The 26,170-nt window shown below is 43.1% G+C and overlaps 1 protein-coding gene across 1 annotated transcript in view; it reads left to right on the top strand.

The window, feature by feature from the left end:
- mertka (c-mer proto-oncogene tyrosine kinase a) overlaps window positions 1-26,170 on the top strand; it is a 128,167-nt gene that overhangs the window by 40,260 nt on the left and 61,737 nt on the right. Inside the window, exons 5-8 of the mRNA XM_078542653.1 lie at window positions 14,513-14,599; window positions 17,459-17,574; window positions 22,945-23,134; window positions 25,781-25,926. Coding sequence (XP_078398779.1) covers window positions 14,513-14,599; window positions 17,459-17,574; window positions 22,945-23,134; window positions 25,781-25,926 — 539 coding nt within the window. The remainder of the gene's footprint in view (window positions 1-14,512; window positions 14,600-17,458; window positions 17,575-22,944; window positions 23,135-25,780; window positions 25,927-26,170) is intronic.

Genomic DNA, 26,170 nt, shown 5'->3' with positions numbered 1-26,170 from the left:
CTCTTGTAGCCACAGTATTACAAATTAATCTTACTGCAGCCATTTAGGACTGGTACTTCATGTCATAAGAACCCTTTTCAAGACTTGATTTATGATCCTGAAATGGCACTCAACCTTGAAATCCCGTAAATGGAGCAATACGAACATACAAATTAGGGGCAGGAGTAGACCACTTGGCCCCTTGAGCCTGCTCCGCCATTCAATAAGATCATGGCTGATCTGAATGTAACCTTAACCCCACATTCCTGCCCATCCCCAATAACCATAAGACCATAAGACATAGGAGCAGAAATTAGGCCATTCGGCCCATCGAGTCTGCTCCACCATTCAATCATGGCTGATAAGTTTCTCAAATAACCTGGGGATAATAAATAAAACATCCCCATATTCATCAAGAATCTATCTATCTCTGCCTTAAAAATAATCATAGACTCTGCTTCCACTGCCTTTTGAGGAAGAGTGTTCCAAAGACTCTCAACCCTCTGAGTGAAAAAATTTCTTCTCATCTCTGTCTTAAATGAGCCACCCCTTATTTTTAAACAGTGACCCCCGGTTCTAGATTCTCCCACAAGAGGAAACATCCTCTCCACATCCACCCTGTCAAGACCCTGTCATTCCTGCAGTTAGCAAATTATTCCTAGCAGTTGATTAAATGTTTAATATTTAAATTTTATTCTTACTTTTCTTTTATGTCCTTTTTTTTCTTTTAACCTACTTTCTCTTGTTCCATCTCCCTCTCTCTCTCTCTCTCCTTCCCTCTCTCTCTCTCTCTCTCTCTCATATTCACCCTATTTGCTTCTCCATTGTTAACTTTCTTTCTCCATCCTTGAATTTAATTTCTTAGGTAGATAGACCACTGGACATTCACTAGGGCCCAGATGCACTGTTGACCTCTCATTTTAAGCACTAAAATGATATGAACTGTCCTGCCTGGACCCTTGAAGTCAACATCTAAATCCTGTGCAGTGACTGCTGTCATAGAAACTCAAGACAGTTGCCACTTAATTGGGCAATGGGGTGCAATATTTGTGGGAGTTTCCAGAAGCTCTTGTTACTTCACTCCACTCTTCTCTTGCAGAGACGCAGTTCCACGAGATTGGTCTTGGCTCCACTGGGGAGGCACCTGCCAGGATGACAACATGTCTACTCCCCTGCCACATAGTCCACTAGTGCTTATTAGTGCCGTGCAGCCAACTGGGCCAGACTGGCCCGGTCCATGCCGACTTGCTGTCTTTCACAACAGGGCCCTCGGGGCTTAGGGCTACTTGAGGTTGATTACCATAGTCAGCAGCCTTCCTTCCACCTCCCAAGCTGTAGCCCCTGGGAATACACTGGGAGAATGAGGTTCGGTAAATGAGCACATAAGCCAGGTTGCTAAGCATTATTATTGTTAAATATTATACACGGTGGAATTGATTTGTTGGATGCATTTATTTTTCTGTATTTGTTAATTGTGAAGAGAGGCCAGGAAGGCCATAGAGATGAGCATTTTTCAGGAGTGTGGGACTGTTGGTGTATTGGGGTTGGAGGGATGGCTTGCATGAAGTGCTCTAGGTGTGTTGGTCTCTAGCAGTTCTAGCAGCTTGGGCACTGGTGTTTGATGCTGCTTCAGCTGTTCCTCCTCTTAGTGCTATTCTTTTTTTCCTCTGCTCCCTGCTGTCCCAGTAGTGTTAAGAGTTCATCCCTTGTTATTGGAAAGTTAGGTAGCACACAGCCGCATATACAGTCAATGCTGTAACTACAAAACTTTCCTGAATGGTCCTGGCAGTGAAAGTGTTGTTTGAGGATACCAGCTGCCTGCTCAATGTTTCTGGTGGCCGCATGCTCCTGTTGTAATTCAGATTTGCAGTTGTGCCCGGCTTCCTGACTGGATTCATTATCCATGTATGTAAGCAATAGCCCTTGTTGCCCAGTAACCAGCCCAGAAACGAACCTTGTGACCTAGTTGGAATGAAGCACGGAGAACTGGCACAGTTTCATTGCACTATGAACGTTGCCCCGAAACTGGGAACAGACTAGCAGTGCTGCAGTGTCATAAATAAGCTGGGCATTGAGTGAGTCGAATCTGTTTCAGTTTGGAGAAATGCCAGGTTGATGTTTGGGCAGCATGCAAGGCAACAAGGGCAAAAAATACAGAACCTCGGACCCTGGGAAAGCCTTATAGTAATTAATGCAAAGTCCAATACTCTTTGCTTTGTCCATTTGGAAAGTAATATTGATGTACTTCTTAGTGTAAAAAGCTTTGGCCACCACCCTCCAATGGAGAGCAGCAAGGTAGGAGACGTTACTGATGTCATCTGCTACGGCCTGGAAGCAACCTATTTCATTAAAAACTAAGGGCCATAATGACCTTGACAGCCACAGGGCAGTGTTGCCATATCCTGGTTTGCTGCTGAAGTAGTGATGTAGTTCAGTGACAGCCTCCTAGGTGACGCAGTAGCATCTCCTGCAGTTTCTGCTCAGTGAAGTTCAGGTGAGATGAGCTGCCGGAAGGCCTCCTGTGGGTATTGTCTCCTGTCCGCATCATCCTCTTTTTTTCCCCTCCACCTCCCCACACCTCATACATTCTGGTCTCTCCTTTGTTGCTCCGCCTTGTCTTTCAGACCCAGCAGATTATCCCAAGACGGCAAGCAGTCCAGCACCAGAAAAATGTTGTTAGCAGAAGTCTGAATTCAGGCGCAACTTAAAAAAAAAACAGCCAAAAAAAGCCACCCAGACGTCTCGCAGCCACCGAACGGTCAAACCAACATGTTTAGAATAAATAGGCCCTTTAAATAAAGCCAGGATTTGTTTGAGCGAGTGCATTATGGGGTGAGCCAAACATTGGAATAGACCAGTTTCACAAAAGGGCCCTACAAGTGTAGGACCAAGTGTAATACCCTTACGTAACTATTAAAATGACTGCATTTAATCCTTCCAGTGCCCAGTCCAGCATGGTGAACAATGTGCCTCGAGCACTGACTGAATGCATGCATATCATGCATCAGTTGGACGGTAGGACAGCAGTCTTGTGCACTACTCAACGCCCTGAAGATGTTGACTCTTTGTTGGTACAAGAGGAGAGGACAGAACATTGGGAAGAAAAATAGAAAGAAGAAATGGGGCTCCAGAGCAAATTATAGAAATAATGATCCTACAAAAAAGACGTCCAAATAGACCTAGTGTTGCAGTAAACCCTCCTGTTACATTAAGCTCAGCTTGGCAAGCCAGTATGGAGTGGGAAAATTCTCCATGCTGGTGCAAGAAAATCCAGGAAAACCGTGCATCTGCAATTGGATGCGCAATCCAAAGGTTAAAAACAACTTGAAGATGCCAAACATTCAGCCCAGTCCTCTGCTTGCAACCCTGCTGTTTTTCACACCAATGTTTAGCCAATTTTATAGCCCTTTCAGACACTTTCCTGTCATCTGAAGCTGACACTGTATTGGTAACAGTGGTGGTTTTTATTTGATATGTGTGCATTAGTTGTATATTATGTTACCTTGGTATCTCCAGAAGTTGTGTTGTCTTGTTCCCCATTCCCTCTACGTTTTGTCCGCATTTAGCCATGACTCAGCAGATAGTGCACTCGCCTCTGTATTACAAGATTCTAGGATCAAGTCCCACTCCAGGGCTTGAACACAAAAATCAAGGCTGTCTCTCCACTGCAGTACAGAAGGAGCACTACATTGTCAGAGGTCCTGTCTTTCGATGAGATGTTAAACTGAGGCCCCATTTGCTGCCTGGTGTTTGTAAAAGGTCCCACAGCAAGATTTTGAGGGAGAGCGGGGAAGTTATCTTCTGTGTCCTGGGCAATATTTACCCCTCAATCAACATCACAAAAACAGATGATCTGGTCATTATCACTTTGCTATTTGTGTGAGTTTGCTGTGTGCAAATTGGCTGCCGCATTTCCTACATTACAAAAGTGACTACACTTCAAAACATATTTCATTGGCTTTGATACACCCATTGGTTGTGGAAAGCGACATATAAAGGCAAGTCTTTCTTTCTTTCTGTACATGCATCCTCGAGAGGCTTGCTGTTGAATCTTCCACAGTGAAGCTTCCAGGTTATACCCCATAAAGTGGAACTAACAGCAGAATTTGCCCAATCACGTCTTCTCCAATATTTCCCTCCCCTTATCGTTTAATGATGACCATGAAACCATTGTCGAATGTCGTAAAAACCCACCTGGTTCACTAATGCTCTTTAGGGAAGGAAATCTGCCGTCCTTACCTGGCCTGGCCTACACGTGACTCCAGGCCACAGCAATGTGGTTGGCTCTTAAATGCCTTCTGAACAAGGGCAATTAGGGATGCACAATAAATGCTGGCCTAATTAGCAACACCCACATCCCACGAATGAATAAAAAAAAACCTGCTCCACCATGTTGACAATATGTACAGGGCTCACTGTGTGTTATCTCTGTCCATAATCGTGTCACAAGCTTCTCTAGTCTCTGGGTTAAAGGGCCATCCTGCAGACCTTGAAACTAATGGCCTTGCTGACTGCAATCAAGTCTCAATACATTGTTCAATTTACTATTTTATTTAGAAGAACGAGCATAACTGTGGCTTATCAAACCTTAGAAATTAAGTAGTCTTCCAAGGCCCAATATTGTAAAAACCAGGTTGTAAACTGGACAAAGGAATAAACAGAATACAAGTCGGTCTGGAAAAGCTTCTCATCACTTGTGGCAGTTTAAGGTGAACCTAATATGCCAGACAAAGCTTCAATTTTTAGTTCTTTGAGACTGGTTTCTCCAAATACCTTCATACTCACAGTCGGCAGGTTATCAGAACCATAGAAAAGTTACAGCACAGAAGGAGGCCATTTGGCCCATCTTGTCCATGCCAGCCCGAGGACACCCAGGTGCCCTTTCTAATCCCACCTTCCTGCACCCGGCCCATAGCCCTGCAGCTTACAGCACTTAAGGTGCAGATACAGGTACTTTTTAAAAGAGTTTAAAGTTTCTGCCTCTACCACCAACTTGGCAGCGAATTCCAGACACCCACTACCCTCTGCGTAAAAAAAGTTCTTCCTCATGACCCCCCTACACCTTCTGCCACTTAGCATGAATCTATGTACCCTGGTTCTAGAATTCTCCGCCAAGAGAAACAATTTTATCCTGTCCACTCTATCTATTCCCCTCATAGTTTTGTACACCTCAATCAAGTCACCTCTCAGCCTTCTTTGTTCTAAGGAAAATAACCCCACCCTATCCAATCTCTCCTCGTAGCTACACTTTTCTAACCCTGGCAACATTCTTGTAAACCTCCTCTGCACTCTCTCCAGAGCTATTACGTCCTTCCTGTAATGTGGTGACCAGAACTGCACACAATACTCCAGTTGTGACCTCATCAGTGTTTTATACAATTCCAACATTATATCCTTACTTTTATATTCTATACCTCTGCCAATGAAGGAGAGCATTCCATATGCCTTCTTTACAACCTTGTCTACTTGAACTGCTGCCTTCAGGGACCTGTGTACTTGTACGCCAAGATCTCTCACTTCATCTACCCCTCTTAGTATATTCCCATTTATTGTGTAATCCCTGTAACTGTTTGACCTCCTTAAATGTATAATCTCACACTTCTCTATGTTAAAATCCATCTGCCACTTTACTGCCCACTCCACCAACCCATCTATATCGTTTTGGAGATAATGGCTATCCTCTACACTATCCACTATCCAGCCAATCTTTATGTCATCTGCAAATTTCCCAATCATGCCCCACTTTTTTTTTCACTCGTATAAATGGGGAAGCAGTCATAGTTTGATGTCATGGTTGACGATCCATTCAACGGCTTCAGCTGATGCAGTGTGAATGGTTGTGATACCATCAGGAATGGATCTCTCAGGGCAGAAGTTCAGGATGTGGGCGATGGTCTGACTTGGATGGCCGTAGTCACAATTTGTTGCACCTGTGGAACAAGTACCCATATCTTCCCTGGCCCGTCCTCCAGCGGCTGAGGGTTGCCCAGGTTTTCCGTGGAAGGTTGAAATCTGGCACTTCACCACCTGGGTCAGTTACCACATTGTGTGTTGGTGGTGTTTGCTGCCAACCAGGAGGCGTGCCATTGAGAGGTGGAGCTGTCGTCCGTTTGCAGGGTGTGGAAGTGCTCACTGGGGACTATGGGATTTCAGATGAGTGCGTGGGGTTTTTTGGGGTCCAAGATGTGAGTGCTTCATTAGCTGTCAGCCAGTGGTGTTCTCTGAGGAGAATGTTTTCCCCGTGGACATGATAAAGCTCAATATGTTCTCACACAGGAAGCTACTCAAGCTGTGTTGGTCTCAACATCCTGGAAATAATCTTCATGGCTCCCCGGAGGTGAATATCTACCACTTTTGTGTGGCTGTTCCTGAGCCAGATTGCGCAGCAGGACCTGACTGAAGGAACATCACTGGGGGAAAAAATGATTCTTCATTTAATACAAATCATTAAACCTGTTGAAAACTCTGACATTTTGTTTATTTCTTTAATTCCAGTCTCCCAATAACTCCAGGCTTATAACAGTGTTGCCTTTGTGTTTAAATCAGCCTTCCAATTCCCCACTCCACCACAGCAAAGGTCATGTTTCAACTCTGTTATATAGCTGGTGAACTGCTGATTACTGGCAGAAATGTGATGACAAAGAACCCCATTCACACTCTGCCCACGACTTACCTATCTGAACTCCTTCTCCCTCAAAAGTATTTGGTGCCATGTAAATTTACTCGACTGACATAACGATTTGAAACATAAGATCTGCTCCACGGCTTTTTCGCTTACCACGACAGGTTTTCAAAGATGTGCTGCTGAGCAAGAAAAATACAAGCTTTTGGAGATACTTTAAATGTGCTGCATTAATGTAGATTCAGTTAAGTCAAAGCTACATTTAAATATAGGTTTCCGGTTTTGAATTGAGAAAGGAAAGTTGATGAGAAGCTGCTTTGATAACTGAAGATAAATGTGTTTAATTGCAATGCTCACTCAGACTTGAATGGTGAAGAGATGACCTTGGCAGCTAGTATTGAGCTTCTGGCCCTCCGCTTGGAGTAGAATGCATGAAAGATATTCTATTTGAGATTAAACTTGTTTAAAACATAAGTGTTTTACCCTTCTACATTTCGCTGAAGCTTTTCTTAAAGCTTTGGAGGAGGACAAAGTGCGGCCAGTTTTACACAACTATTAATGAAGTAGTCATCTCTTGAGGACTTGGGCATAGTTACTGAAAATGTAGTTGGAGATTTAAGCTTTTGTGCTGTATATAGCTTTTACTCAATTAAATGTACTTAATATTTTTGTAACTGAAAATGCTGCCTGCAGTCCAATTGCACTCTAAATCTGCCTGTCGTGCAAAATAAATTCTATCTACTTTTGATTGGTTCCTGAGACATTTGATCCAACGGGAAAACAAACATTTCCTTCACTGTCTCTCAGCATGTTACTCATGATAGCTTGGCAAATTCCACCTCTAATCTCTCTTCATATGTATAACTTGACTTGCATCGTATCCTGATGTACATCATGTGCAATGCACATGGCATTTACTAATATTGCATTTTTTTTTAACCTATGTGAGCCCTCAGAATGGTCCCCAGGGTTTTGATAGCCTGTGCTTTATGAGTTGCAAAGGATTTGTCCTGTGTTTAGCTAATGTTCATCCAATTTGATTCGCCACTGTACAGCAGATTTCTGAGCCTGAAATTCATTTGAGTTGCTGCTGTAACTTCACCATGCACGAAAACCTTGTTTATACTTGGGGAGTCTTCTGCTGCAGTTCCAGAGGAGGTTCTGACAGCTGAACAGGAGCAGCTCTGAGGAAGTTCCCAGCCAGTCATTCAGATGTGTGCCGATCACTGTGACTCTGAGATCCTCGGATACGATCATCTTAACTAGCAAGCCCAACAATACTGATAGATCCCTGCTAACCATTTGATACCATAGACCAAATCGATTGCTGCACAAAGCTGAATACTGTACCCCCCCCGCCCCCCCCAACCATTGGTGATCCCTTGCCATGTCAGCACCACTCTATTTACAACCATCCTTCGCTTTTATCTGGTTTATCTATTTGCAAGTCCACCTCAGAAGTTTACCTGCCCCTATTCTGTGACTTGCTACTTTGTGGATTAAGTACTTGTGTGGTATGGTATCTAGAGTCTTGCTGAAATGTAATAAATCACATCAACAGAATTTGCACCGCCAGCCAGGCCATTAACTTCATTTCTTTAGTGAACTTCAGTAAATTTGAGCATTGCTGAAAAAAGACACGTTGTCAAAGCTTTTCATCTTGCACCCGCCTGGGCCTGTCTTCAGCAATACTCCAGTCATTTTGTAGTACAGAACTTCACAGTAAATCTGTTCGGCATGACCTCCCACCCGTAATTCCACATTATCCAAGTGTACAATATTCCCGTCTTCAACCGAAAATGGATGTAAGGTTCGCAGGCCTGTAGTTCCCCAGGCATCTTATCTCCTCTTTAAAGATGGGTGTTATCTCAGCTACTTTCCAATATTTTGACTATACCTCCATTTCAATGATTCCATGAGGATAGTGTGAAAAATGTGACCAGCACTACTGGCAACTTCTTCAAGTACTTTTGAATGAAGTCCATGCAGTCTTGGTGCCTTTGCCCTCCTTTTAACTTCCTCATCTTATCTGACATTCTTATTTCTTTTAATATTTCCTGAACTTTGAGGGAAGTGATTCTTCACTTCTGACACTTAAGTGTTTTAATATTTTGTTGCCGTCGCCTACTGTAATCATTTTTTATGGTTCGGCTGCATCAGTAAGTGCCATACTCTGTAACAATGCCTAACTCCTGTATCATTTTTGCTTCTGTCATTATTTTACCATTTTCTAGATCTGCTATGTTTTCTCCTCTGCCCTGTCCTTATTATTTTTACATTAGTACTGATTATATAGGTGGAGCTGTGTCCCATTTTGAGTTTCTCCCTGTCCGAGAGCCTTTCCCAGAGTTTGAGGAATCTGAGTTCCTTCCTTCAATGCCATGCAATCCGGTACCGAAGGGATAGTGTGAAAGTATGAAACTTCTAAATACTTATTTTTTTTTAATAACAATTAATAACAAGCAGTTCTGTTAATGTAGGGCAATAGAATATGGCTTTGTGCCTGGGATTCCTCATGCCAAGGATTTCTAGTCACTGAGGAGAGAGGTGTGACCTCTCATTGTAGGAAAGGATGGAAAATTTGGAGGAGAGGGAGAAATGCTAGCCTGGCCAATGATCAAATGAAAAGAGGGAGCTTGCCAGCGCATAGCAAGATAATGAATGGAGAGGCATCATTACTGTGGCGATGCAGGGAAAATTAAAGGGAAAGAAGATCCTGAAAAAGGAAGAAACCCCTGGCATTGCAGACCTGGGCTGAGACCATTGCTCACGAAAGTATTTACAGCACAGAAACAGGCCATGCTGGTGGTTATGCTCCACACACGCCTCCTCTCGCCCTTCTTCATTTCAAAGCCCTATCAACATATTCTTCTATTTCGTTCTCCCTCGTGCTTATCTAGGTTCCCCTTGAATGCATCTCTACCACTCTCAACTACTTGTGATAGTGGATTCCACTCTCTGGGTGAAGAAGTTTTTTCTAAATTTCCTACTGGATTTATTAGTGTTGGCACTATGTTTCTGACCTCCAATTCTGGTAGATATTTTTCTATTATATCTTTTGCTAAGTATTCCACTATCTTTTGTATCACTAATGTTAACCTAATTGGTCTTTTTTAATTCTTTCACGGGATGTGGTGCCAGCATTTATTGCCCATCCCCAATTGCCCTCAATGGTGTTGATGAGCCTCATTCTTAAACCGCTGCAGTTTGTGTTGTGTAGGTAAACATATAGTGCTGTTGGGCAGGGAGGTAGACTCAGCAATGAAGAAGGAATAGTTTCAAGTCGGGAGGTTGTGTAACTTGGAGAGTTACTTGCAGATGGTTGTTTTCCCATATGTCTGTTGCCCTCGTTCTTCTACATGACCTACGGGTTTGGAAGGTACTGTTGAAGTAGCCTTGGTGAGTTGCTGCAGTGCATCTTGTGGCTGGTGCACGCTGCTGCCACTATGCATCAGTGGTGGAGGGAGTGAATGTTTAAGGTGGTGGATGGGATGCCAATCACGCTAGCTGCTTTGTCCTGGATGATGTTAGTCTTTTTGAGTGTTGGTGGAGCCGCACTCATCCAGGCAATTGGAGCGTATTCCATCACGCTCCTGACTTGTGCCTTGTTGACGGTGGACAGACTATGGGGAGTCAGAACTTGAGTTACTTGCCCGCAATTCTAGATCCCTCTTTCTAATGAATTTTGCTGTGTGTGGTAGCATATCTGTTATCTTCTCCTAACTTCTTTTTGTATGTGGAGATGCAGTCCACCTGGAGCAGAGATGTAATCCTCCCAAAATTTGACTCGCAAGCCATGATCTCTTCTCCCCCACCTCCCCACACACCCCCTCCCCCGCCCAACCTATCCTCCTTATATTTTAACTCCCTTTATATCTTTTTGTTCTTTTCTAATTTCATGCACACCATATTAGTCTCCCTGGTAAATGCAGAGGCAAAGTAATTATTTAATATTTTTGCCATTTACTGTCACTACCTGTGATTTTCTCATGTGTATCCCCTGGTATTTTTTTTATTCATTCATGGGACGTGGGCTTTGCTGGCTGGGCCAGCATTTATTGCCCACCCCTAGTTGCCCTTGAGAAGGTGCTGGTGAGCTGCCTTCTTGAACTGCTGCAATCCATGTGCTGTAGGTACACCCACAGTGCTGTTAGGCAGGAAGTTCCAGGATTTTGGCCCAGCGACAGTGAAGGAATGGCGATATATTTCCAAATCAGGATGATGAGTAACTTGGAGGGGAACTTCCAGATGGTGGTGCTCCCATCTATCTGCTGCCCTTGTCCTTCTAGGTGGGAGTGGTCGTGGGTTTGGAAGGTGCTGTCTAAGGAGCCTTGGTGAATTCCTGCTGTGCATCTTGTAGATGGTACACACTGCTGCTACTGTGCGTCGGTGGTGGAGGGAATGAATGTTTGTGGATGTGGTGCCAATCAAGTGGGCTGCTTTGTCCTGGACGGTGTCCAGCTTCTTCAGTGTTTTTGGAGCTGCACTCATCCAGGCAAGTGGGGAGTATTCCATCACATTCCTGACTTGTGCTTGGTAGATGGTGGACAGGCTTTGGGGAGTCAGGAGGTGAGTTAGTTGCTGCAGGATCCAAGCCTCTGACCTGCTCTTGTAGCTACAGTATTTATATGGCTAGTCCAGTTCAGTTTCTGGTCAGTGGTAACCCCCAGGATGTTGATTATGGGGGATTCAGTGATGGTAATGCCATTGGATATCAAGGGGCGATGGTTGGACTCTCTGTTGTTGGAGATGGTCATTGCCTGACACTTGTGTGGCCTGAATGTTACTTGCCACTTTTCAGTCCAAGCCTGGATATTGTCCAGGTCTTGCTGCATTTGGAGCCCTATACTTATCTTCCTTTTATCTACGTGTTTGTAGAATATATCTATATCGTGCATATGTGTATTTTTGTGTTCCATGGCTATTTAATTTTCTAGTTGCACTTTTCCTTCCTAATCTCTTTGACTTATTTCCTAACCTTTCCATACTTCCTTTTGTCATCTTCCCCTTTGTTATCTATATACTTAACGTATTTTAATTTTGCCTATTTTCTTATTCATTCATGGTGGGTCATTGGGTGGGGGAGGGGTGTTAGATGTTGGTGCAGTGGTAATGTCACTGGACTAGTAATCCAGAGGCCCAGGCAAATGCATAGTGGGCATGGGTTCAAATCCCACCTTGGCGGATGGTGGAATATCAATTCAATTAATAAAACCTGGAATATAAAGCTGGTTTCAGTAATGGTGACCATGACAACTGTCATCAATTGTTGTAAAAACTCAACCGGTTCATTAGTGTCCTTGAGAGAAGGAAATCTGCCAAGCTTATCTGGACTGGCTGACATGCAACTCCAGACCCACAGCAAACTGCCCTCAGTTCAAGGACAATCAGGGATGGACAACAAATGTTGGCCTTGCCAATGACATACACATGTTGCATGAAAGAATAAAGAAAAATATTGCTGGCTGGTTTGTTCTTGATTTTTTTTATGAGGGTATATTTTTCCTTGATCACTCTTTTCAATGTTTCCACTACTGTTGTATTTCTGTGTTTGTTGATAAAAGTAAAGGTACAGGGCCTTGGACCAGGCCCTCTATCTCCATCTGTAATGTTCTAAGCTTCAACCCCACAACCCCCAGCTTACTACCTCCATTCATCTGGCAGTCTGGGAAGTGGCGATAAGAGGGACAGGCAGAGGTCTAAATTGGCACAGAGTCTGAAATCTCCTCTTTCCTTTTCTCCATCCCATCTGGCATTTACATACGGCAGTCAGGGAAACTCTTTCGAGTTATCAGCAGTCACAGATTGTAACTCTTTCGAGTACATTCACAGTTCTTGGTTTCCGGGAGTGGCACATGAACCCACAACCCTCTGATTCAAAGGCGAGGGTGCTATGAACTGAGCCACAGCTGACACCTCCACGGCAGTCAGGGAAGGGGCAGGGCAATTAAGATCAGGATTTTCCTCTGTGGCCCCACCCGATTTCAGGCAATTAGCAGCAGGAATGGGCTTTATTGGCCTGAAATCGGGTGCAATTGCGAGGAAAATCCCAAGCTCTTGCATTGCCTAATCTCTATAGGCCTCTGAACTTGGGTGTGTTAAAACGAAAACTTGGGCTGACTGGAATTCGTATGAAACATCTTAATAAAAATGCTTCCTTTTAATGAAATAAAGTTCATGTGAAACTAGCAATTTCGAAACTAAAAGCATGCTTTTTAAAATGAAAGAGCCAATAATGCTTCCAGTAACCATTGTCCTCGGTCATCATGAATTTAACCTCTTGACCTCAGGAAGATAAAATGACCTTGAAACTCTTGGATTGTCCTTTAGGCCAGGAAACGTGTCTGCATGTAATTTCAATCCCACACCAACGTGGCTGACTGTTAGCAAGCCATAACATGCAGCAAGCCACTCGGTTGTATCAAAACTGTGAAGAAGACACACCACCACCTTCTCAGGTTAGTTAGGCAAGATGCCAACTTTGCCAATGATGACCACATCCCTAGAATAACAAGTAACAATAAAAAAAAAATCACAGCTGCATTGGCTGAGGTTTGCTGTCTGTCGAAATGGACGGACAGAAAATCGAAAGCAGAGTAGTGGTGCAGGCTTTGTCAGCTTTGTTTGTGTGTGTGTGCGGGATGACCTGATCACTGAGTAACAGAGCCAGGAATACCTGAAACAATTAAACAACGTCAAGGAATGAAAATCGTATTATCCAATTTTAACTCCTTTTGTAATTGGTTTTGTGAAAAATAAGCACATGCTGTATATGTGCTTGAGTTTTATTTTTAATCAGAGTCTGAAGCTATCTAATTACATTTTAGCTCCATTCTTCTGGGGAGTTCTGAGAATTCTCTGCTAATGAGAAATAAGCAATACCTGTTTTCGGAGGAAAATAGTTCCTTTCTCCGAGAGGGGAATATTTATGTGGATGGGGCTTAATTATGTTGCAAAATATTTCTCGTCACTGTTAGTGGCTTGTTTAGCCACTGGAAAATTTTAACACCAATGTTATAATGAAACCATGTGAGTTGTGGCTCCACTGATGGTTCAGCAGGTTTAGCCAGTGAGTGACCAAGTCATACCAAGCAGCAAGGCCCTAGCTTCAATCCCAACTTCCAGCTGAGTAGCATTAAGGGTCGGACAATCAGCCTCAATATCCCTGCGATATGGAAGGAGAGGAACAGCCAAGGACACCAGTTCCTGTGGTGTCTTGTGATTCGTGGTTGAAGTTTTTGTGTGTGTACATGTATGTGTGTGTGTGTGTGTATGGCAAGTGAGGACAAGATGAAGTTTGACTGGGATGCCACCTGTGCCCAGATCACCCGCTGACATTTGCTGTCAAAGCCATACCTGTATAAATGACCAGGTATCAAGAGCTGTATCCAGTCAACATGTTTGAGAGAAAAAAAAAGAGTAAAAATTGACAGAAAAATCTATTTTTTTAAACTGTAAATTAAAATACAAATGGTTAACCCAATCGTTTCTGGGCTTCTGGTGGCCCAGAGGTTTGTAATGAGGTGGTCCATTTCTATCTTTGGCTTTCTCGTCATTTCATCTTCATTGGCAAGATTGACTGCATATGTCTCTCAAAACTGCATATTCCAAACAAAACTCTTTGTGATCACTGGGAAATGGATGAAAGGAGCCTGTATTTCCATGCAGGGGCAGGCTTGATCAGTCTAAAGATTTACTGGAACTGAAAACCTGACATTTTCTTTGTGAACTGGGATCCCTTATTTTGATGCAGGTGGATATGCAATTTAGTTCTTGGCTTTCATCAGAATTCCTTGGTTTCAGTTTCCCAACAAAAGCAATCCATCACTACACTGGGATTTCTAAAATGGATGTAACGCACAGAAAGGGTAAATTAATTTTCTCCATTTTAAAACTTTTTTTCCAATTCAGGAATTAGTCAGCGGACAAGATATAGCTGTGAAGCTCACAATCAAAAAGGAGTAGCAGTTTCAAAGGAAACCCAGGTTAACATCAAGGGTATGTACCATGGGCAGCTATTACTGCCTTTGTATAAGCACTTTTTTAATCCAATGCCACAGCCAGGAATTTCCTTGGAGCTTTTCTGTTCCATCATTGTAACCATACCAGAAATACTCTGCAAACATTGTCTAAATGAGCAAGCATGGTTCCTGGTGAAATTAGAATGGCAGGGTGGGATTGGCTCTGAGGAAATATACCCTGTGCTTATTTTTAATATGCCTATACTGTCAAGTTGTTAGTTTTTTTTCCTCCTCTCTTTTCTTGCCATGCTTTCCCATGCCTTCCTTTCTTGAAAGCGCCGTCAGCTGGATAGGATCCGATTGTATGGGCAATAGTTGCCCGAGCTATCTCAACAACAACAATTTGCATCTATATTACTTGTAAAAGAATGCTTTGGAACACTTTCAAAAGGGTGAATTAGTGACCAAGCTGAAGTGAAGAAACATGGTGGGGCGGGTGGGGAGAGGCTTTTATTTTAAGGTGCTTTTCAAGGCAAGTGAGGGAGGGTTGGAGGTAATGACGCAAAGCGAATTTGGAAGAGAGATGCCGAGGGATGAGGCATAACGGTCAAGAGATCAGCCTTTTTAGAACAACAGGGGATAAGGGAGCCAAAGAAATAGGAGAGTATGGATTGAGATAGTTGGCTAGAAAGGATTTCCAAAGTAAGGAGGACTGAGACTATGGAGAGATTAAATGGAGTTTGGTAGGGACAGGGATGATGGCGTGTACAGGACAGGGGCTCAACTCTCGAAGTCAGATGATTTCACGTTTATGGAGGGCAGGGATGGGATGGCTGGTGAGGAAAGCATTAGGAAAGTCAACTATGGAGGTGATGGTATAGATGGGGGTTGCAAAGGTAATGGGGTGGTGGCTCCTCCAAAAATGGAGTTGAACTTTAGTCAGTTATTCATACATGAGCCTGCTGGTGACAGTTCAGTCACACAGGACACCACAACCCGAGTCTTAAATGAATACAGAAAATGCTGGCAATACTGGGCAGCAGCACAGGCAGCATCTGTGGAGAGAGAAACTGAGTTAACGTTTCAGGTCGGTGATCTTTCATCAGAACTGGATCTGAACTTGTCTTCACCACAAGTAAACATGCATGTATTTCCAGCAAGGGTTACTGCAACGTAGTCAGCTGTACTGTTGCCACAGTTCCATGCTTTTGGAAGAACGTCTGATGGATTCGTTGGCAATTGCGCTGCCCCTTTAAGCACAGCCATGATGACTGCAATCTGAGCTTCGGGATCTCTGCTGAGCTTCCATTGCAGCACCGAGATGTTGTGTGTTTGCTGTCTGTGCAATGGGAACTGGGACAGTGTCCATCAAATGCTTCATCATGGCTGGACCACAAGAGCATGGAGGCTATGCACATGCCCCGTGCCATGTTGGAGTTGGTCTCTGCCATGCTCCTTGACGGTAACAAGAGGCTGACTGGCAGGCTTGCCAGTGCACCAAGCATCTCTGTGTGCATACTTTACAGCACTCTTCTGTCCGCTGCCTCATTGAAGTCCTTAACTGAGGCCCCAGTAGCAGAACTCGTCTGAGACCTCTCTCTGCAGGAAGCTGGCACACAAACTATCTTTTCCCCTTTGCCTGGCTGTAACCCGCTTGTGTCTGGTGACTCACCACATCCCGATCTCAACTCTATACTACTCTGTAAGATAGGCACCGCACCAATATCTGAGCTGATGGCTGAAACTGTCAGACCAAGGAATGGTGCTTCTACCTCAGAGGTTTGTAGCAGCTCTCAAGCTGTCTCGCGCACTCTCGCTCGCCCTCTCCCTCTCTCTTTTGAGGCTGCGCTGGCTGGTTAAATGGCAGTTCTTGGATATCTGAAAGCAAAAAATCAGAATGGCGAGGGAGAGGGCATGAGGTGGAAGCAAGAGGTCCATGGTCACACCATCTACGTCTTGCGTTTTATGCCAGATAAGATGAGGGTGAGGTGGGATTTGAGAAAAGCCATGTCATCCTGAATGTTCTTGGTGGTGCCAGATGCAACCGTCTCTGTCACAACCAGCTCCATGACTCTGCGCGCAGTCTCCTCGCAGGTTTTAGTGTTGTAGGTGTGCCTGTCTCCCTCTGGCTCTACTCTGCTCTGAGGTTATGGAGCACCTTACTCTTCAAAAGGGAGTGAAGCATGTCAGTGAGTGTATGGCAAAGTGTTTGGGTGTTGTGCCTACCATAGCTGAATAGCTGGAAGTATGTGGAGGCTATGAGAGATGGGTGTGTGAGCGTGAGGTGGAGCTACCAAATGTTAGGTCTAGGTCTGAAAGCTAGGGCAGCTGATGGGTGAGTGATGGGAGTGTCGTGCATTGAACAGCGTCAGAGGCTGGTGGTGTCTTAGTTAACAGATGTCGTTTGAAGGTAGATTCACTGACCTTGATCACCCATGTGAGGTCATTGAACCTCTTGCGACACTGCTGCCAAGTTCTCTGGGCCAGACGCCAGAAATTGACCTTGGTGACCTGCTCCCATTCCATTCTGAGGGATTTTCTTGAGGGCCTCCTGGTTCCTAGCAGAAACATTTCTCTCCTGCTGTCGAATTTGATTAAGGCCTTCAGCGCTGCATCCAAGAACCTGGGAGCCCTTTCTCTTGGCTGTTGTTCCATTTGGTGTTCATCATCTTCCAGTCATTTAAATGGTGAGTCAGCACGCAGTTTGTGTGCTGCTTGTCTCAATGCGACCAGGCGCAGGTTAATTGTGAATCCTGACCCCACACCTGAAAATGGGAACGGTGCAATTTTTAGCCCAGTAGATTTCCAATTGGAAAAGAAATTACGTGTGCATCTAAATATATGTCATATTCAGCAAGTGTTATAATGTGCTGCCATTCTTTTTTGTCTTAATTAGAGGTCCCACATGCACCAATTGGCCTACGGATTAAGAATCAAACAGCTCACATTGTTGTAGTGTCATGGGAGCCTGGCTTTGATGGATACTCCCCTCTCAACATTTGCCAAATGCAGGTAAATTTCACTTCTAAAGTGCAGCTACTTCAGAGACTGAGTGATTGATTGCAGAGAATGGTAACATGCCGATTTAGACCAACTGCTCTTCTATAAGTCACATACAGATGTGGCAGACTTTGGCAAGTTTAGTACCCATGAGCTGTAATTTGCTAGCTGTGACTTTGCAGTATACATGATTAAGTAAATGTAAAGCCATAACAAAATGTTAATCAGCGAGAACTGTTCATTGGTTTTTATGGACTGCAAACCTAATAGTCTGAAATGTGTATTGACTCATACTGGTTTTGGCACCAGAAGTGTTTTATCTGGCAAAGCCTTAGAATGGCAGTGTGCCTTATTTTAACAGTGATGACATTTGATGATTTTAACAGGTAATTACTCACCACTTTTGTTTTTAAAAGAGTAAAGTCGAGTTTGGTTCATAGAGGTGTACAGCACAGAAAAAGGCCCTTTGGCCCATCGAGTCTGTGCTGGTCAAACAAGTACCTAACTATACTAATCCCATTTTCCGGCACTAGGCCCATAGCCTTGTATGCCATGGCATCGCAAGTGCACATCCAAATACTTCTTAAATGTTATGAGGGTTTTTGCCTCTACCACCCTTTCAGGCAGTGAGTTGCAGATTCCCACCACCCTCTGGGTGAAAAAATTCTTCCTCACATCCCCTCTAAACCTCTTGCCCCTTACCTTAAATCTACGCCCCCTGGTTATTGATCCCTCCACCAAGGGGAAAAGTTCCTTCCTGTCTAACCTATCTATGCCCCTCATAATTTTATACACCTCAATCTCCTCTGCTTCAGGAAAAATAACCCCAGTCTATCCAATCTCTCCTCATAACTAAAACTCTCCAGCCCAGGCAACATCCTGGTAAATCTCCTCTGCACTCTCACTAGTGCAATCACATCCTTCCTATAATGCGGATTCCAGAACAGCATGCAATACTCTAGCTGTGGCCTGACCAGCGTTTTATACAGTTCCAGCATAACCTCCCTGCTCTTATATTCTATGCCTTGGCTAATAAAGGCTAGTATCCGTTATGCCTTCTTAACCGCCTTATCTACCTGTCCCGCTACCTTAAGGGGACCGGCGGACATGCACACCAAGGTCCCTCTGATCCTCAGTACTTCCCAGAGTCCTACCATTCATCTTGTGTTCCCGTGTCTTGTTTGTTCTGCCCCAGTGCATCACCTCACACTTATCCAGATTAAATTCCATTTGCCACTGATCAGCCCATCTGACCAGCCCATCTATATCCTCCTGTAATCTAAGGCTATCCTCCTCACTATTTACCACCCCACCAACTTTCATGTCATCTGCAAATTTACTGATCAACCCTCCTACATTCAAGTCTAAATCATTTATATATACCACCCCACCAATTTTCATGTCATCTGCAAATTTACTAATCAACCCTCCTACATTCAAGTCTAAATCATTTATATATACCACAAACAGCAAGGGAGCCAACACCAATCCCTGTGGAACCCCACTGGACACAGGCATGCAGTCACAAAAACACCCCTCGACCATCACCCACTGCATCCTGCCACTCAGCCAATTCTGGGTCCAATTTGCCAAACTGCCTTGGATCCCATGGGCTCTTACCTTCGTTATCAGTCTCCCATGCGGGACCTTATCAAAAGTCTTTTTGAAGTCCAAGTAGACCATGCCAAATGCATTGCCCCCATCTACACACCTGTTCACCTTTTTGAAAAATTAAATTAAATTGGTCAGACATTACCTCCCCATAACAAAACCATGCTGACTGTCCTTGATTAATCCCTGCCTCTACAAGTGTAGGTTAATTCTGTCCCTCAGAATTGCTTCCAATAGTTTCTTCACCACTGAGGTTAGACTGACTGGCCTGTAGTTTCCTGGTTTATCCCTTCCTCCCTTCTTGTATAACGGTACCACATTAGCTGTCCTCCAGTCCTCTGGCGTCTCTCCTGTGGCCAGAGAGGTATTGAAAAATATTGCCAGCGCCCCTGCTATCTCCTCCCTTGCCTCATTCAACAGCCTGGGATACATTTCATCCGGGCCTAGAGATTTATCTACTTTTAAGCCTGCCAGACCACTGAGAACCTCCTCCCTTTATATGCTAATTTCTCTAATTATATTACAGTGTTTCTGCCTGATTTCCATACCCACGTTGTCCCTTTCACTTGTGAACACCAACACAAAGCATTCATTTAGAACCCTACCTAGGTCTTCCGGCTCCACACACAAATTACCACTATGGTACTTAATAGGCCCTACTCTTTCCCTATTTATCCTCTTACTCTTAATGTATTTGTAAAATAACTTTGGATTTTCCTTTATTTTACCTGCCAATGTCTTTTCATGCTCCCTTTTGGCTCTCCTAATTTCCTTTTTAAGTTCCCCCCTACACATTCTATACTCCTCTAGGGCTTCCGCTGTTTTGAGCCCTCGATATCTGCCATAAGCCTCTCTTTTTCTCTTTATCCAATCCTGTTTATCCCTCGACATCCAGGGCTCTTTCAGTATTTCTGAGAACCACCATTTCCCTCAGCACAGTCCTGAGAAGTTTGTTTTTTCAGTGTCCTCTCTTTCCCCTCTCCTAAAGGCGTTGACTTTGCAGGGGTTGCAGTTCCACAGGCAAGAGTTGCCCTCCATTACCCAAGTGGCCATTTCTTCCTTTGTGAGCTCTGGTGCACTATTCAGCTGTGGCAGGGATTATAGTTGTGAGATTTAATCCTAGGTTCATGTAACATCCGTGGCAGTTTATAGCAGGGGTCATTGGGCAGCGATAAGAATTAGGGGGCCTGGCTTTTTTTCACCTGGACTTCCACTGAAGTTATGGTGGTGGAGCAGACAAATCTGCGAGGGACATTGCGTCCCCATTCTAACAACTTCTGGTGAGAGAAGACAGTCAGTATAGCTCGCTATCTTGTCCAGCCTCTCTCTCTTATCAGATCTCCCCAGATCATTTGCTAATTTTTATAAAGACAAATGCTTTTCATATTTCCTTCCTAAATCCCAAAATGTCTGATTTGATTAATTTGCTCCTTACATTGATCACCCTTTTGTTAAAGAATTCTGCCCATTTGCTTCGGTTTTCCTTGCCCTGCCTAATGTGGCAATAAATAGGATTGCAGAAGATAATCCAGGTTCTCATGTCAGGCATCACAGAACAGTTTGTTGTGTTCATGGTCGTTACGTGGTGGATTGTTTTCTGTACTTAACCACTCTGACAGTGCGCCCATCACTAGCAGTTTTGTAATAATTAAAATGCTGCACTGCAAATGGACTGTGCTGGTTGAACATTCTTGACGGCTAAAGTAAGTTTTCAACAAATATCCAATCTGATCTGTGAAATTTACATTACTTGTCCTTCAATAATATGCACAATAATGTAAATAAGTGTGAATGGAAAATTGTACCAATGTTATACCGTGTTCAAGTATATAGATATTGAGTGCAAGAATTCCTATTTTAGTATTTTGATCTGAACTTTTAACCAGGGAAAACTGGGATCGTTTTTCTTAGAGCAGAGGTGGTTAAGAGGACGTTGGATAGAGGTGTTCAAAATCGTGAAGGGCTTTGACGAAGTAAATAAGGAGAAACTGTTTCCGATGTGTCGGTAACTAGTGGAATCTGATTTAAGAGGATTGGTTTAAAAAAAAAACAGAAGCAACATGAGGATTTATTTTTATGCAACGTGTTTTTGTGATCTGGAATGCACTGCCTGAAAGGATGATGGAAGCAGATTCAATAGTAACTTTTGAAAGGTAATTGGATAAAACTGGAAAGGAAGAATATTCCAGGGCTATGGGAAATGAACAGAAGTGTAGGACTAATTGGATAGCTCTTTCAAAAAGCCGACACAGGCACGATGCTTTAAATCGCAGCTTCCTCTGCTGTATCATCTATGATTCTACAATAATTTCTGCAAAGTCTATTTTTAAACATTTTTTGTATTCTTTCATGGGATGTGGGCGTCACTGGCAAGGCCAGCATTTATTGCCCATCCCTAATTGCCCTGGAAAAGGTGGTGATGAGCTGCTGCCTTGAACTGCTACGGTCCACCTGGTATAGGTACATCCACTGTGCTGTTAGGAAGGGAGGATTTAGATGTACTGACACCAGATGGACTGCTGTGATTCAAGGCAGCAGCTCATCACCACCTTTTCCAGGGCAATTAGGGATGAGCAATAAATGCTGGCCTTGCCAGTGACGCCCAGACCCCTGAATGAGCCTTTGACCTTCCATTCACCATGATATTCCTACAGCTATTAATCTGCTCAAACATTCCACCACCTCTCACCTTGTCATTGTCTCCATTAACATTCTTTTATATCCTAGTCATTCCCTCATCATTTCCCCAGTATGACAAATACACACCTAATGGGAATTGTGATAGTTGAGCACATAGATAATGGGATTGAGGATAATAGGCTGCTGCAAGGGAGTTGGGATGATCAAGGGTACCTAGATAACAGGAGTGGGATTCCATGATCTAGTCATACAGAGCTAGAATTGCAATAGTAAATGGCAAAGTAAAGACATTTGTAAGGTCTGCAGAGGAGTGTGATTGTAGTTTTTTTGCACCCAAGGTTGAATTCTTTAGTTGTAGCCAGGATTAAGGGTTATTTTAAAAATAATGATGTGAGGCTTGTTAATTCAAATTGTTAAATTGATGTTGAACATACCTGTGGGCAGCAGTGTATATGACCAGTAATATCTAAAATATATTGTGTTTGCTAGGGAAATACTTTAATTTGTTACGTCCCTATCTCTCTGGATATTCAGCATTAAAAGTTTATGATAATTCTGTAACTGAGGCCTGGCGTTGCAATTCTCTCCTTAACTTCCTTGTCTGGGCTATCTCTTACCCAGCTTCAAGTTCCCTCAACAACATCGTTGGTCACTTCCCCCAATGTTCTCACTCTTCCTACTGATGTTCCAAGGCGTAGGATGTTTTGCTTTGTTCTGGGCACTATATAACTTCAGTTGTTACTGTTCAGCTTTGTTGACCTTGTATTCTGAAAGCTTGTGAATTGTCACATTATTGTAGGTAGTCATGCGATAGAATCATACAGCACAGAGGGAGACCACTCAGCCCATCGTGCTTGTACTGGCTCTTTGCCAAAAGCTTATCCAATTAGATCCACTTGCCTGCACTTTTCCCATTGGTATATATCCAATTCCCTTCTGATGGTTAATTGAACCTACTTCCACCAGCCTTTCAAGCATTCCGTTTCAAATCATAACTTGTTGCCCAAGCAAAGTACTTCTCAACTCTTGCCTAGGTTTTCTTGCTAATTACTTTAATATCTGCTGTCAGTAGCACTATGAATTCAACAAGTTCTTTGTGTTGGGCTGAGTTTGTTTTGTTTTTATGATCAGGTCGAGGAAGCTGCATTTGATAAAAACATGACAAATCCAGTGCTTACCTATCAAACTAAAGTTCCACCATACGAGTATAGCATCCTTCAGCTGCAAGCCATGACTTCCTACAATATCTGTGTTTCTTGTAAGAATGAAGTTGGACGGTCCAAACACTGCTCTGGGATCCAGGCCAAAACAACAGAAGGAGGTAAGTTTTTTTTTTGTGGCAATTTCTAATTTTTCCCTTGCTACATCTCTTCCATCTTCAGAAGTCTCCACCAAATTGACTTCTGCAGAGTAGTGAAAGTGAGCCGGGGTCCTTTAGAGCCTGAGGCAGGAGATGTTACAATAGGGAATAAGGAAATAAGAGACTAAACAAATTTTTTTGCCTGCCATGGGTCTAATGAGAGTGAGAAAGTTAAAGATAAACTTAAATTACTATTAGTAAAGAAAAAGTACAGGAGAAATTAATGAGACTAAAAGCTGACAAATATCTTAGACCTGATAGCCTACATCCTAGGATTCTGTAAGAGGTGGCTGTAGAGATAATGGATGCAATGCTGGTGAATTTCCAAAATTCTCTACACCCTGGAAAGGTCCTAGAGGATTGGAAGTTGGCAAATGTAACATCGCTATGAAGGAAAAAGAGAGAGAAAACACAGATGTACAGCTTGACACCAATTGGGAAAATTCTGGAATCTGTTACTCAGGAGGTACTAACAGAGGACTTAGAAAATTGTCAAATGATTGCGTGGAATCGGTTGTTTTTTTGAAAGGGAAATTGTGATTGATAAATCTACTAGAGTTTTTTGAGAATGTAATTAGAGTAGATAAGTGGATGTAGAATATTTGGATTTTCAAAAGCTATTTGTTAAGGCGCCACACCAAAGGTTGTTGCACAAGATAAGGGCTTATGGGGTTTGAAGTAATATATTAGCATGGATAGAGAATTGGTTGAAGGACAGGAAACTGTAGGAATGAATAGTCATTATCAGGTTGACAGGTTGTTGCTACTGAGGTGTCACAAGTGCTGGGGCCTCAGCTATTTGCAATATACATTAATGACTGAGCTAAAGGGACTGAGTGTAATTTATCTAAGTTTGCTGATGATACAAAGCTAGATGGAAAAGTGAACGTGTGAACCTGCAAGGGACACAGATACTGTATGTTAAGTGAATGTGCTGGAAGTTGGCAGGTGAAGTATTATGTGGAGAAATATGAGGTTATTCACTTTGGCAGGAACAATAGAAAAATAATTTTTTTTTAAATGGTGAGAAACTATTAAATGTTGGTGTCCAAAGGCATTTGGGTGTCCTTGTACATAAAACACAAAGTTGAAACAAATGTGCAGATACAGCAAGTAATTAGGAAGGAAAATATGATAAATTGGCCTTTATTGCACAGGGATTGATTGGAGTACAAAAGGAAGTATTGTGGTGATTGTACTGGGCTTTGATGAGAGCATGCCTGGAGTACTGTTTGTTTCCGTACCTAAGGAAGAATATACTTGCCTTAAAGCGGATGCAATGCAAATTCATTAGAGTGACTCTTGGACTAAGAGAATTGCCCTTTGAGGAGAGATCATGTAGATTAGGTTCATAATCTCTGGAGTTTAGAAGAATGAGAGGTGCTCTCACTGAAACATATATAACTCTGAAGGCTTGACAGGGTAGATACTAAGGAGATATTTCCCCTGGCTGGATAGTAAAGAAGTAGGGGGCATAGTCTCAGGATAAAGGCATTGGCCATTTAGAAGTGGGTTAAGAAGAAATTCCTTCACTCAAAGGTTGCGAATGTTTGAAATTTTCTACCCCAGAGAGCTGTGGTTATTCAGTTGTTGGATGTTTTAAAGATTGAGATCGATAGATTTTTGGATTTTTAAGGTGGTCAAGGGATAATGGGATCGTGAGGGTAAAGTGGAGTTGAGGTAGAGATCAGACATGATCTTACAAAAGGGTGGAGAACACTCAAGTGGCTATATAGACAGCTTTTGCTCCTATTTCTGACTTCTTATGTAATACCTCCCCTCACTATTCTTCCTATTGCAGTGTGAATTCAAAAATCTCCATTCTATAAAGTGTAAGTTGTTGTGCATTCATTTCTTGCAGCAAAATTTTAAATGTGTACTGGAAGGCTTCCTCCCATCTTTCCTCATCTAAACCTGTCAGTGTCCCTTCTCTGTTATATGCTTCTCTAGCCTTCCCTGAAATGCTTCTGTACTATTCGCTTCAACTGCTCCATGTAGTGGCAAGTTCCACTTTCTCACCACTCTTTGGGTGAAGAAGTTTCTTCTGAATTCCCTATTGGATTTCTTGATGGCTATCTTGTATTGATGGCCTTTATCTATGCTCTTCCCAACAGGTGGAAATATTCTTTCTGTATTCACTCTACCTTTCATTTTGTACCATTCCATTTAGTTTCAGTTTGGTTAAAAGTGCCACACTATCTTGTGCATTGGAGTGTTTGATTAGATTATGCTTCATCAAATTCCCCCTTCTCTTCACCAGCAACACTACTGTGGCGCCCACATCCCCACCCTTAGCCCTCCAGCCAACATGCTCCACGTATTCTGAAATAAAAACTGAAAAGGCTGGAAAAACTCAGCAGGTCTGACAGCTTTGTTATTCTCTCTCCACAGATGCTGTCAGACCTGCTGAGTCTTTCCAGCATTTTTTGTTTTTGTTTCAGGTTTCCAGCATCCGCAGTATTTTGCTTTTTGCCCCACGTATTCTGTTGAGATAATAGTGTTGTGCTGCCTGCACAATTTGTTTTTGTTTTGTACAAAGGAAACGAAGTGCAGTAACCTGTGAGCAGCTTGAAGATGAGATGACTCATGCATTTCTTTCCTTTGCAGTCCCAACGGCCCCCCCTTATAATGTCAGCATACTAGTGAGTGATTCCACGCTGACGGTTGAATGGGTTGGACCTCCGGAAGAGGAAATTAATGGCATCCTGTTGGGTTACAAGTTGCACTATGATTGGGAAGGTGGTAATTCCCCTGTAAGTATATTTAAAGTGCTTTCAAGTCAATAAAAAAATGGACAAGTTTAATGGGCTGGCGCCTAAAGTAGAACAGCTGGTGTTCTGTGGAGCCATGCGGACTAAGTAAATCATTGGAGTGACTTCTCACCAGTGTGCCGTGAAATTATCTTATTGTGGCGAGTGGGCATTATTTAATTGTTGTGGCATCTTTATGGTTTTTAGGGCTCTCTTTAGCAATAACAATCTAGTTCAGTAACTCCTT

This window comes from Cetorhinus maximus, chromosome 5 (genome assembly GCF_964194155.1).
Source record: "Cetorhinus maximus chromosome 5, sCetMax3.hap1.1, whole genome shotgun sequence".
NCBI lineage: Eukaryota > Metazoa > Chordata > Chondrichthyes > Lamniformes > Cetorhinidae > Cetorhinus > Cetorhinus maximus.
This window is presented reverse-complemented; position numbering and strand designations above follow the sequence as displayed.